We start from the raw sequence: 14,388 nt of genomic DNA on the forward strand, positions 1-14,388 counted from the left end.
TTTTGGGGGTTTTATTAGTAAAGTAAGTAGTAGTAAAGCACCCCTTTGACTCTTGTCCTTCTTAGATTAGGCATAACCTGCGATCTTACTTTGTTTTTGTGTCTGAATTTCGTCTGAATCTTCTAAGATTGTGCCTCGTCTCTAGTCTGCACATATTTTGACTTAGGATGATCCCATTTTCTTAATATATATATACATTTTTAATCTAGAGGTCTTTGATGCTTTCGCCAAGTTCTTGCGTTTTGGAGGATGAAGCTTTGGTTTTGAGTTGAAGAACCTTACTTAGAGAGCCCCAAGGAGGCGCTTTTGCTCTGAATGTCAATGGGAGCTATTCGCGATTTGGGAAATTGGCAGGCATGCTTCACTTGCAGAATCTAAGCAAACAATAGTCTAGAAGCGGAGTGCTAACCCATCATAAAAGGTGTGCGACGGGCATGGAGCTGAGGGTTTGGATTGATTGAGGTTCAAGTGACTTTGCAAAGCAGAAGCGATAGAGTTGCTTACTGGAATGAGAATCCCCTCAAGATTGATCACTAATGTTGTAGATAACAATAGAAATTAGATGCACATAGTGGGGGCAGCTCAATGGTACACATCTTTCATGAACAAAATATTGTGTCCGATATGCTTGCCAACTTAGCATTCCAGGTTGACAACGACTGAATGAGCTTACTATCCCTGATCGAGGTTAGGAGGACAGTTAATGAAGATTACATTGGTGCTATCAAGCTCATATAAGTTAGAGTCTAAAGCATGTGAGCTGCTGGGATTTGTCCACACCCCCTCCCCTCCCCTCCTATTGAACCAAAAAAAAAATAAAAAAAAAAAAAAAAAATCTAATGTTGTTGGAAGAGTATTGAAGTATCCTAATTACTTATCTACCCAAAGATTTGCAAGGAAGTATGTTCATTTACTCTCCTCCCTCAAAAAGTGAAAAATCTTTTGTAAGTTCCTGGTGAGAAAATAACTTATTAGAGTTCACAAAGATAAAGTCTTCCCATTATCATCCATGACCTTTGATATGGAATATACGAGTACAATCGAGATCATCTAGACGTGACCCGTTTGAACTGACCTCATCAAGATAATTCAAGAGAAATCATTCTTACATTTTTACTATTTGCAGTATCTAATTAAAGAAACTTCTAAATTTGGAGGATCTTGATGTTTTCGCCAAGGCTATGCATTTTCGATGAGGAACTTCGATTTTAAGTTGAAGCAGATTACTTAAAGAGTCCTGTAAGGGGGCGCTTTTGCTTTGAATGTCAATTGGGATTATAGTGGTATGTGGAATGGCAACATATTAGGGGTTTTGAGACTTCCACAATGATATGTTTCGTTTTATAATTTAGTTGTCCCATTGAATCTAGGTACTAGCTAGGTTGGGTATCCATAACTTTTATTCCAAGGGCTTTAGACTCATTCTTCGTGTTAACTTCTCTACGAACCTCTTTGCTAAACCCTTTGGTTAGCGGATCTGCTATATTATTCATTGACTTTACTTAGTCAACAGAGATAACACCCATTATGAGAAGTTGTTTAATAGTATTAATGTATTATGTCTACGACGTATACGTTTAGACTTACCATTATATATGTTACTTTGTACCCTTCCAATTGTGGTTTGACTATCGCAATGCACACGTATTGGAGGTACAATAATATCCTCGAAAAAATGGCGTAGCCATTCAGCCTCTTCACAACACGAAGAGAGTCATTATAAGCTCAAAATGACCCATATAAGAGGTATTTGTGTTAAGGATGTGATAATGAAACATTGAAATATATAGTGAATAGCATTGATTACTATCGAAGTATAAGAGGTTTGTGATGAAGCTTTGGAAAAAATATTGATATAAAGTAAATTCATGACATTTTAGTACGAGAATTATACTATATTTACTTGGCTTTTTTTTTTTTTTTTTTTTTCTTAGTGAGGCTTTGAATTTTCTAATTCTAGATTTGGATCATATGTGAGTTTGGTGATAATCAGACTATCTTGATTTGGGCTTATGGCATGCCTCTTCATGCAAATGAATTGGGCTAGGGACAATACTTCTAATCACAATTGTTATATCATGGACAATATTCTCAATTAACATATTTTGTACCTATTATACAATTAACAATTTCTGTATTGTATTAAGATGCTGTTCAGATATTTCAATTCTTGTATATATAAGGGAAAATGACACTTTTCCACTGTGTTGTTTACTTATAGCATATTTTACCCCTGTGTTGTTTATGTAACCATGTTATCCCCCTAAATTGTTTTTGAAGTGACTATTTTCCCACTCTTCGTTAAATAAGTGTTAGGGCTGTTAAATATGATGGTAAAAATGTCATTTCAGTCATTATTATTATTGCAATAATAATAATAATAATAATAATAATAATAATAATAATAATAATAATAATAATAATAATAATAATAACAACAATAGCTGTTAAAATGGCTGTTAAATATGAAAATTTCCAGGATTTTGGTCGTCGACAAACATGCCGCAGGGAGATCACATGCACATGAAGAGAAATGGCTACCGCCATGATCACTTCAAACGCAAACGCAAGAAGGAGGCTCGTGAAGTTCACAAGCGATCCCAGATTGCCCAAAAGGTAATGTTCTATTTCTGTCTCAAAAAAAAAAAACGACCCTTCCATTATATAATAATAATAATCATCATAATAATAATAATAACAATAATAATAAGTGAAATGTCATTTTTATCCTCATATTTAACACACTAACACTTATTTAATGGAGAGAGGGAAAATAGTCACTTTAAAAACAATTGAGGAGATAAAGTGGTTATATAAAAAATACAGGGGAAAAATATGCTATAAGTAAACAACACAGAAGAAACAAGTGTCATTTTCTTTGTATATAATTAATTTTTTTTAAAATTCATTGATGTGATAATAAAATTATTTATACCCCGTACACATGAATTAGTTGACTCATGGGTTGTAGTGTAAAAATTTGTACAATACTGTTTCATGCCAGATACAAAATACTTCTTTTTATATGATTTTAAAAACCTATTGGAATTTTAAAAGTCTACTTGTTTGTCTAGAACAATGATACGCAACAAAGGAAAGAAATAATTGGTGGTTTAATTAGGGGATGGTCTACAAGGAATGAATATATGTAATTAGAGGATAATTGACTAAATATTAGTATAAGGAAATTATGTATATTAGAATATATTATTACATTGTATAGTTAGAATAATTGTAGTAACTTAATTATTATATGTGTTAGTAATTTAGTATAAATAGGTCCATTGTATATGAATACGGGGAATCATTCAGAGGAAATATATTGTTATTCTACTATTCTAGTCTATTCTTCTTCTACGACAAACTCCAATTTCACACTTCGAGCGTGTGTGGGCTCCAAGAAGAATAGACTAGAATAGTAGAATGACAATATATTTCCTCTGAATGGTTCCCCGTATTCATATACAATGGACCTATTTATACTAAATTACTAACACATATAATAATTAAGTTACTACAATTATTCTAACTATACAATGTAATAATATATTCTAATATACATAATTTCCTTATACTAATATTTAGTCAATTATCCTCTAATTACATATATTCATTCCTTGTAGACCATCCCCTAATTAAACCACCAATTATTTCTTTCCTTTATTGCGTATCAAACAACAAGACAAATAAACAAAACTAAAGTGGGTGTCAAAGATGGCAACCCATCTGCAAATCAAGAACAAACGCACTCATGAGCAGCTTGATTGTCAGGGGTCGTTTGGTTCAGGTTATATAACATAATCAAGAGAATGTGACATTTCAAAGCTCACATTCTGGTGTTTGGTTCATATTATCTTAGGGAATCTAACATTCTCAAGGAATGTCACATTCCTTCCACATAGGATTTTGAAGGGAATGTGATTCCCTTCAAAATCTTAGGTAATGTAAGGTAGCTTTGGTTATGTTAGTTTATTATATATATATATATATATATATATATATATATATATATAATTATTTTTGTAATTATATATATTTTTATTTTTATTATGTTATGTTAGCATATAAAATAATTTTGTTTCTCAAGTTTAAGATTTTAGTTAATATTTTAAAATCATGTAATTATATATGATACCGTTATCTTATTTATTTATTTTAATTTTTAAATTTATTAAAATATATGAAAATATGTTAAGGATATTATAGTGTATATAAAAGATAACCCTAAACCAAACATGATTATATTACATACCCCAATTTTAACCAAATACAGGAATCTAACATTCCCAGCAATCTAACATTCCCTAAGGTAATCTACATTCCATGAACCAAACGACCCCTCATAAAGATGAAAGTTAAAAAAAATGATCAAAGATTGAGTCTCGTAATATGAGAGCAATCTTTTAAAATGAAAGGGGTTCATTATACGCAGCAAGTAAATGTTTAACCTCTAATTCATTTTAAGTTGAATTATCATAATTTACATCATTTTAAATATTCTATTGAGTCGGGATATGGGGCTTTATAGTTGGGGTTCAAACTTTAAAAAGAAGAACAAAACGTGGGTGGCAAAGCTGCAAACCCCACCAAAATATTCCAAAATCCAACTCCACAACGGATATAAATATTATTTTTATTTTTGAGAATGAAGCTTTTCTGGAGATGGTGGAGGAGAGCCGGAGAAGGGGCGGTGGCGGAAGGGAAGGGAAAGAGGGCGATGGCAACAACAGGAGAGAGGAGAGAAGACCGCGATGGAGAAGAGGAGCAGACGCCGCCGGACAAAGTAGAAGAAGAGCCGAAGAGGTGATGATTTTTTATTTTATTTTATTTAAAAAAAAAATTATATGAGCCAATTGGACTTTTCAACCCAGGAAATTTCCACGTAAATGATAAGCATTTTCATTCCTCTTTCCTTTTGTCATTTCTCATCTACTTTACAATTTCTCTCTATAAATTCAAGTCTTCAATTTCACAGCTATTCATCTGCACTCTAATTTTTATAGCTTTCAATTCCTTGTTTTGCTCAGTTTTGTGTCCATCGATGGCAACACCCCCAATCGCTCATGAATCTTTTGCTTGGGAATACGATGTGTTCTTGAGCTTCAGAGGTGAGGATACACGCAAAACTTTCACTGATCATCTTTACTCTGCGCTGTATCAAACTGGAATCCGTACATTTAGAGATTATGAAGAACTCAGAAAGGGTGAATATCTTGCTCCTGAGCTCACTAGAGCAATTCAAAATTCAAAAATCTCTATGATAGTCTTCTCAAAAGACTATGCATCCTCTAGGTGGTGCCTTGATGAAGTTTTGCAAATTGTGGAGTGTAAGGAGAAGGGAAAACAAATAGTTTTTCCCATTTTTTACGATGTTGATCCTTCTCAAGTGCGTAAACAAAGTGGGAACTATGGCTTGGCTTTTGCAAAGCACGAAGAACGTTTTGGGAAAGGTGATAAAGTACAAAATTGGAGAGATGCTCTGACTAAAGTTGCAGATATGTCAGGATGGGATTTGCAAGGCATTACCAACGGGTATGGTATTACTTTCTCATTATTTTCTTTGAATAATTCTTAATTTTTGTGAGCAATCATGTGCTATTGCGCATTTGATTTATTTGAGAGGGTTCTCTTTTATTTCTTTAACCTGAATTCATATGTTATCTCTTTACAAAATCATAAATAGTTAAGGGTAGGAAAAAAAAGAAGTATTTCAATATCTTATAATGACATTATATTCTATGTTGAAAATACATAATATACTTCACATTTTGAGCCTCCTTATGTATTCAATCACAAATTTCTTCATTATATTTTTGTTTTCTTTTTGAATATTGAAGATATGAATCGAACTTTATCAATGCAATAATCAAGGAGGTTCGGTTGATAGTAAGACAAGTACCGATGTTTGTGCCCAACACGGTAGGACTTGATTATCGTGTTGAGCATGTGATCCAGTTATTGCTCGGGGAATCTCATGATGGTGTCCGTATGATTGCGTTACATGGTATGGGAGGTATTGGGAAGACAACTCTTGCAAAAGCGGTCTATAACAGGCTTTTTGTATATTTTGAAAGGAGCTGCTTTATAGAGATAGATTCAACAACTTCAGGACAACAAGACAATCAGATAAAAACTATACAAAAACAGCTTTTTAAGAATCTTTTTAATGAGGAGATTGACATTGGCAGTATAGACGAAGGAATCATGTTGATGAAAAGGCGACTTCAAGCAAGAAAGTGTCTTATTGTCCTTGATAATTTGGAGCATAGAAATCAATTTAATAAATTATGTGGAGGACGAGATTGGTTTGGTGGAGGAAGTAGACTTATTTTAACCACAAGAGAGGCACATGTTTTTAAAGAGTTGAAGGTGGACGAACATTATGAAGTTAAGGTATTGAACTATGAGGAGTCTTTGCAGCTGTTTAGCCTACATGCATTTGAAGAGCCTGCGTTGCAAAATGAAGATTATAATAAGCTTCTAGATGGCATAGTTGCTTATTGTGAGGGACTTCCATTAGCTCTTGAAGTTTTAGGGGCTTATCTGCGTCAAAATTCGAAAAAGCATTGGATTAGTGCTTTTGAAAAATTGAAAAGAATTCCTAATAATGACATTCAAGCTAAACTTAAGATTAGTTACGATGGGCTTCCAGATGATCATATAAAATCTCTTTTTCTTGATCTTGTTTGTTTATCAAATGGAGTTTCTAAGGAGAAAATTGATAACATGGGGTATTTCTCAGACATTGAAATTCAAGACTTGGTTGACAAATGCTTGATAAATTGTAACGAGGATTGGGTTAGTATGCATAGCTTAATTCGAGAGATGGGAAGAGAAATTATTCGTTCGGAGTCACCCAACAATCCTAGTGAGCGTAGTCGATTGTGGTGTCCTTATGATATCCATGATGTGCTTATAGAGGAAAAGGTAATGATTTTTAAATTTGTTTCGTTCTCAATTATTATGCATAAATCTTACAGCAACTGACTTTACTATTTCATATAAAAAATGAAGTGATGCTTTACCTCTTATGAAAATATAATAATAACTATTTATTTACCACAAATTATCTTCTTGATAATTTCTGATGGGATTAGCATGACACAAATTAATGATTTTCTATTATTTGCCAAGCCTCAATGCATAATGTGTTAGATTTTCTAAATTTTGTGTACTTCACTTTATGTTTATTTTGTGCACGCTTTTGGATAGGTACTGCGAATTTTTCTCATCGAAAAAAAAAAGTTACACATTATCAATAGTTGAAATAGCACAAGGCTTTGATCATTAACATTTTAATATTTTATTTCAAGAAAGTTCGAATTATCCTTCGTTTTCTTATAAAGAATAGAGTAAATTTCACTAAAGGTTCTTTGAGTTTTGAGGCATTACCACCTTTGGTTCTCAACTTACAAGCGTACTAAGTAGCTTTAGAGAAGTTGGGGAACTCATTATGGTAGGCTTGTAAGTTGAGGACCAAAGTTGGTAGCATCTCAAACTTATAGGACTATATATTATTGGTTGTTTTAGAGAATTGGAGGACTTATTATCGTAGATTTATATAAGTTAAGGACTAAAGCTAGTAACACCTTAAACTCGAAGTATATTTAGTAGAATTTAATCTAAAGAATATAAATCAGAGTTCGCTACCTAAAACCCTCTAAAGATTTTTATACATTATATTGTTGTTTTCTTAAAATAGTCATTTATTTACCACACAAAATAGCCTATGTGTTTGTTTAACTAACTTTGCTTTTTATGTGTAGGGTACAAGAAAGATTGAGGTGATTGTATTCAACTACTCTCCTATGAAAAATGTGAAGTACAATACAAAAGCATTTAAGAACATGGAGAATTTAAGAATTCTTGAAATTGATGAAGTCCATCTTGATGGAAAATTCAAACATCTATCCAGTTCCAAGGTGCTTAGATGTTTGCGATGGAACCATTGCCCTTTGGAATCTATCAATATTCCATCAAGTCGTTTTTTTGAGAAGCTTGTGAGTTTGGAAATAGGGAATAGCAATATCAAAGAATTTAAAGCCCCTCTAAAGGTAATTCGATAATATTTAATTTTTATTTATAACTCATTGTTATAGCAAAATAGTTAAAGATAATAAATTATAATTCAATATATGTTTTTAATTTCTGTTGCTTCTTGTTTATTGAATTGATCAAAACAGTATTTTCATTGTCTCGAGTCTTTGGATTTCTCTTGGTGCAAACATCTCACAAGGACTCCGAACTTTAGTGGCTGTCAAAATCTCCGTAAGTTATCATTTGCGTGGTGCTCAAGTTTGTTAAAGGTGCATTCTTCCATCGGAGAATTGGGGAAATTAGTTTCTTTAAATTTTGGTTGCTGTGAAAAGTTAAAGAAACTTCCAAAGAACGTCAGCCATTTGCGGTCACTGCAAGATCTAAATCTTAACAATACCCGTACTTATGGGGTGCTCTCCAACCTGTCTCATTTGTTCAACCTTAAATCAATTTGCTTGAATTTGTGCAAGGACCAAGAAGTACTCCAACAACTTCCTCACACTGTTGAAGAGGTCGTATTGTGCCATTGTGACAATCTAAAAATTATCCAAGAGCTTCCACATAGCCTTACGAGTATTTTATTAGATAGTTGCAAAAGTCTTAAAATGCTTCCAAAACTTCCTCCAAATCTTGAGTATATTACTTTAGATGATTGTGAAAACCTTGAAATGCTCCCAAAACTTCCTCTCAATCTTAAGAGTATACATTTATCTAGTTGCAAAAATCTTAAAATGCTCATAGAATTTCCTCCCAATCTTAGGGAGATTTTTTTAGGTGGTTGTGAAAATTTTGAAATGCTTCCAGACCTTCCTCCCAATCTTTCTGAAATTTGTTTAAATGATTGGAAAAACTTAAAAATTCTCCCAATACTTCCTCCCAATCTTAGAAAAATTAGATTATATAGGTGCAATGATCTTAAAATGCTCCCAGAACTTCCTCTGGATCTTTATAGAATTACTCTATCTAATTGCAAAAACCTTAAAATGCTTCCAAAATTTCCTCCCAATGTTACTAAAATTTGCTTAGATGATTGCCAAAACCTGAAATTTCTCCCAGAACTTCCTCCAAAACTTCAAGATCTTAGGGTTGAAAATTGTGAGTTGATTGAAGAAGTATCAAACTTATCAAATTGTACGGGGTTGCGTTATTTGCATCTCGTCGGTTGCAAAAAGTTGAAGGAGTTTAAAGGTTGGGAGAATCTTCATTCCATAAGGACAATGGTGTTTGGAAGTGTTCCCCATACCGATTTCTCAAAAAGCATTGAGGTACATATGTTTTCCCCGCTATTCAATTTGAGTCATCTATTATATTAATTATTGACAAAATTTTAGTGCTATGTAATTTCTATCCATTAATTCTTAGTATTGTCACATATGTTTGATTTCCTTTCACAGGTTTTAAAACGCTCCATGAATTCCAATGGTGTTCTTGCTTGTAATGAAATTCCTGGTTGGATTAGATGTGAGAAAGAAAAATCGTCAATATCATTTCAAAATCCATCATCCAATTTGAAGAATCATACATTGGAATTTTATGGATTTGTTTTTTTGGTTGTGTTCAATCCGGCTCCACTACTCCCACCACTTTATTGTCATTATAGCATCAGAATTGAAAAAAAGCATGATTCTAAAGCCTTCCGATTTACATGGTATAATTATTATGGGATCCAATTGGAAGTGGAAGGAATTTCAATTTTACATGTCATTACAGCTAATCATCTTTACAATGATGGGTATGAAGATATAAAAGCCGGAGAACTCATCAAAGCTACACCAATAACTGATGTTTATGAAGGATTCTACACAGATCGGTTTAGATCATCATTAAGAGTTGAAGCAAGTGTGGTGAAGAAAATAGGAGTTGAAGCATTGTACAGAGATAAAGATGGCTCCCTACAACTTCTACCCCTCACTAAAGTTGAGTAGAACACTGAAGAAGAAGAAGAAGAGAATTTCTGGAAGCGCCAAATATGAGACCCAAAAACATCTTTTTGTTCATGTTGTGTACATCTCTTACATATTCGAGAATGGTAGGCGTTGGACAGAACAGAGCAGAGTGGAGTGGCTGGAGCGCTATGCTTTTGTGCTTAAAGCAGAGTGCGGGTGTGGTACATGGTTAATTTAGTACACGTGCCTTATACTAGGTTGTGTCAGTTGCATTTCTCTGGTTACATAAAGTTGAAAGACTCTATACCGATTATTTCTCATAAAGTGTTAAGGAGGTACATATGTATTGTTTTTTTCTCTCTTTAATTTGAGTCATCCTCTATATTATTTATTGATTTCCTTTCACAGATTTTTATACGAATCATAAATTCCAATCGTTGTTTTTTATTATATTCTTACCTATAATGAAATTTCCAGTTGGATTGGATGTCAGAAAGAAAGATCTGTGGAAAAAAAAAACGAGCAGAGAGAAGAAAGTTCTGGAGTGCAGATGGAAGAAAAGGGAAGAAACTAGCATTATTGAAGATCACACTACAAAATTCCGTCATTTGGCAACAGAATATTAGCGGCACAGATATCTTACAGTAGGTATGAAGATTGAAGAATAACAGATATCATTAACTTTTGAACATATTTAAATGTTAACAGAGCCGGAAAAGGACCAGAAGAGCATTAAGAAGAGTGGCTTATTTACCATAATTTATATTTCATGAATGCGAATACGCTTTCAACCATACGGCTAGGTGCTTAAAATGGGGTTCTAAAGACAACAAATATGAGACTTTTAAAAAAATTTATTACTGGTTGAAGAAAATATGTGTGTGTAGTGTTCTTTCAAATTCTTTCTCAAAGCACTAAGAAACATTATCTATAGATATGCATAGGAAGCCAAAATAGATTCACCTGCAAGTCTGGATAAAAACATTCACGCCATTTATTTATTTTTGTCATTTTACTGTTACTGCTTAATTCCTGCCCATTTTTAGGATTCTTCGGAGAATTTTTTCGGTGTCATTTGGAATGGAGCAAGATTTGACTGCTGAAAACATGGAGGATTTCTGCAATGAAATTTCCATCCTAAGGTATCTTGTCGTCTCTCTCTCTTTTTTTATTTTTTATTTTTATGTCTTTTCCTTATAGTTATATTGTTTTTCTGTGCTTGCACAAAGCGTCCACATCTATCCATGGTTACTGAGTACATGGATATGGGATCACTTTACTATTTCATTCATTTAAGTGGTCAAAAGAAGCTGCTCAGCTGGCGGAGGAGACTTAAGATGCTATGTGACATATGCAGGTGGGTTATTTTTATGTTTAAAATTATGATGATGGGTTTTGTATTGCAGGCTATTGTTTATTAACTGACTGTTATTTTCTATCTGCGTACTAAGAGGGTTGATGTCCATTCATGCATCGCACGAAGATGGTTCCTCGAGATCTAAAAAGTGCAAATTGTCTTGTGAATAAGCATTGGACAGTAAAGATATGTGATTTCGGTCTGTCAAGGGCTCAAGGCTAATATAATGACAGATGCACCTGTGACAGACATCACGTCTCCGATGTGAGGTGGAGGGTGTTGATCCAAAGCAAATTGGTAGACTGGAAGTTGGAATCGAGACCGTTATACACAAAAGCAAATCGATCAAGACATTCTTGATGCAAATATTTGAGGTACTAATCCTTGTCTCTGTAAAATGCAGTGAATTGATCTCTCCACAGTTGTTCAGAGGGTGGCAATTGCAAGTCAGTAAGAACCCATGTATTATTGCCTGCAAGGCCTCAATTTCTGCTTTCATAGCTTGCCTCCAACACTCAAATTGTATGGCCTCATTATAAGACTTTGCCTCCTTAGAACTAGGCGCTATCTAGATTATTATAAGACATAACTACTGTCAAGCTGTGAGGAGAAGTCCTATTGCTTATTTAGCTGAACATTCTGACACTCATAATCAACAAGATATGCATTTTGAAGAATTATACATTATTGGAATGAATTTTATGGATTTGTATTTTGGGTTTGTGTTCAATCCAAGTATTTTTGTCATGATGAATTAGTGAGTAGGTGTTGGTTATTTTTCAAAAATGTTATTTAGATTAAATGTTTGTATAATTTATTTCATTTAAATACTGTGTAAGAAGATCTAATTTGATAGGCTCGATAGAAAAATTGTTAAGAAGAATTGAATTCATGATCTTCTAGTACAAAAATCATTCTTCACCAACTTGATCAATCACCTTTTCGGAGCTATTATTATTTTTATTTTCGTTATAATGAGTAGGTGAATATTATTTTTGAAAAATATTAATTATGTGAAATATTTGGGCCCTGCCGTATAGTAGGGTTGCATGTAGGCGTAGGGTTGCATGTAGTGCTATAGCTCGGAAAATTCAGAAAAACCAATCTCATCTTCTACATTGTTTTTGCTTACACAAGCATACAGGTTTTTGTGTTAATTTTAGAGGTAGCACTTATAATAAAACAAAATTCATCAAGTTAATGCTAATTAAATTAAAAATTAAAATAAATATTATTTTAAAACTAACTAAAAAAATTCAAATATGTTACTTTACTAATATTTTTTTTTAATTCATATAATTCGTAGTATACATAGCTAGGGCAAAAATGAGAAAATTGGATTTGCAAAATGGACTTTCTTAATAAAGTCGGTTCCTACATCTTCATTAGGGGGATGAAAATGGAGGGTTATAAGCATATGATATACTACAATACAAATTATTGTAGGACACTTTCTCTTCCCTATCCCTTAATAATTTCCTCCTCCCCCGGCATTAGCTTAAAATTATAAGGAAAATATATGTATTTCAATTTTCTACTCAAACTTTTATTTTCACACAAAATCTTAAAGTAGACATTTTTATTGGGGCTCACATGAAAAAGTAGCTTATCAGTGTCCGCCACATCAAAAAATAAGATTTAGAAGTTCATGTAATAAAACTCAAATTATAATTTTAAATTTAGTCTAAGACTATCGTTTTTGCCTTTTTAACATCCTAGACTATTAGTTTTTGGACATTTTTTGTCATTCTCATGACTTTTCTTATTTTTAGTAAGTGCATTTTTGTTTATTCATATTTTTCTTTTGTTATTTTTTCTGTTTCAACCGGTTTCATTGGTTTAGAACTTTACTAAAAATCGGTTTAAAATATGATTCCTAAAAATCAGAGGTTACCTCAAGTTGTAAACCAGTTAAATTAGCTGAAACTGAAAAAATAACAAAAGAAAAATATTAAAAGAAAAAGTTGTCTTTACTAAAAATAGAAAAAGTCATGACAATGACTAAAAGTATTTAAAAAATAATACTCCGTAATATGAGATGTTAAATGACAAAAATGATAGTCTTAGACTAAATTTGAAATTACCACAAAAGACAAGGGACCTTTGGGGGAATTAACTCTTTCTGAATATATAAATTTTGTATACTAATACTAAATTTAATATTATGAAAAATTGAATTAAAATAACTCCAAACAAGTTTCGTTAACCGAACCAAACACATAAGATAGGAGGGAGATAATAAATGATAAGCATTTTCTTTCCGCTTTCCTTTTGTCATTTCTCTCTGCACTCTAACAGGTTGGCTGAGTCATCCACTTTTGTCTTTTGGCATTTAAGTTTGAGGGAGATGATCATCAAAATATCTTTGAGAAGTACATTGAAATTTCTTGGATTCTTTGTTTAGATAGCATGAAAGAATGTAGTCCACCCAATTTTTGACAGTCCAATAATTGTGAATCTGATAGTAATATTTTCAAAGTATACAATTTTATTAATAATATTTGATGTACGGGAAGTTTATAACCACAATTTGAAAACATGATCTAGATGAAATTCGTCTTGTGATCTTATTTAATAAAAAATTTTGGACAGTCTAATAGTGATAACCTGAAACCATTTTAAAGTAACAAATTTTTATAACATTTTCAAAGCAATTTTCATGGGTAACTAAGACTATAATAAAAATGTTTGAAAAAAAAATGTAATAAAAAGATATCAAAGTATCCCCGCGTGATATAAATGCTCTGTGTCCTACACCGACGACTATGGGACTTCAGTTAGCTGTCTGCCTGTCTTCCACTCAATTTCCCTCTTCATTTTTCCTTTTACTTTTCTCTTTACATTTTTTTTTCTTTTATAATAAATCTTCCGTAAATATTACCAACTTCATGTTTGAGATTTATATAATAAATGAAGGTATATTTGGCGATTGCAAATATGTTATTAAATTTAAATAATATTTTAGGAGTTGTGAAGTTAAATATTATTTTAAGTTTGAAGGAAATTCTATTAAAATTATTTAATTTTGATAGGAAAAAATATTTTAGTGATCAAGGACCTTGTAGTCTAATGACACCAAGTTGCTCCTTTATAGTAGAGGTCATGGGT

The 14,388-nt window shown here is 32.5% G+C and overlaps 1 protein-coding gene across 2 annotated transcripts; it reads left to right on the top strand.

Annotated features, from left to right (window-relative positions):
- Positions 1-4,962: 4,962 nt before the first annotated feature.
- Positions 4,963-10,000, top strand: LOC109183731 (TMV resistance protein N-like). 2 transcript variants are annotated; one of them, XM_019333799.1, is made up of 5 exons: positions 4,964-5,532; positions 5,838-6,927; positions 7,767-8,054; positions 8,184-8,268; positions 9,432-9,530. In XM_019333799.1, the coding sequence occupies exons 1-5, from the start codon at positions 5,042-5,044 to the stop codon at positions 9,473-9,475; spliced, it is 1,998 nt and encodes a 665-aa protein (XP_019189344.1). In that variant the 5' UTR covers positions 4,964-5,041; the 3' UTR covers positions 9,476-9,530. The 2 variants fall into 2 exon arrangements, with proteins under 2 accessions (XP_019189336.1, XP_019189344.1); XM_019333791.1 differs by lacking the exon at positions 8,184-8,268 and having other exon boundaries at positions 4,963-5,532; positions 9,432-10,000.
- Positions 10,001-14,388: the final 4,388 nt, after the last annotated feature.

This window comes from Ipomoea nil, unplaced genomic scaffold (genome assembly GCF_001879475.1).
Source record: "Ipomoea nil cultivar Tokyo-kokei standard unplaced genomic scaffold, Asagao_1.1 scaffold0188, whole genome shotgun sequence".
Classification (NCBI taxonomy): Eukaryota; Viridiplantae; Streptophyta; class Magnoliopsida; order Solanales; family Convolvulaceae; genus Ipomoea; species Ipomoea nil.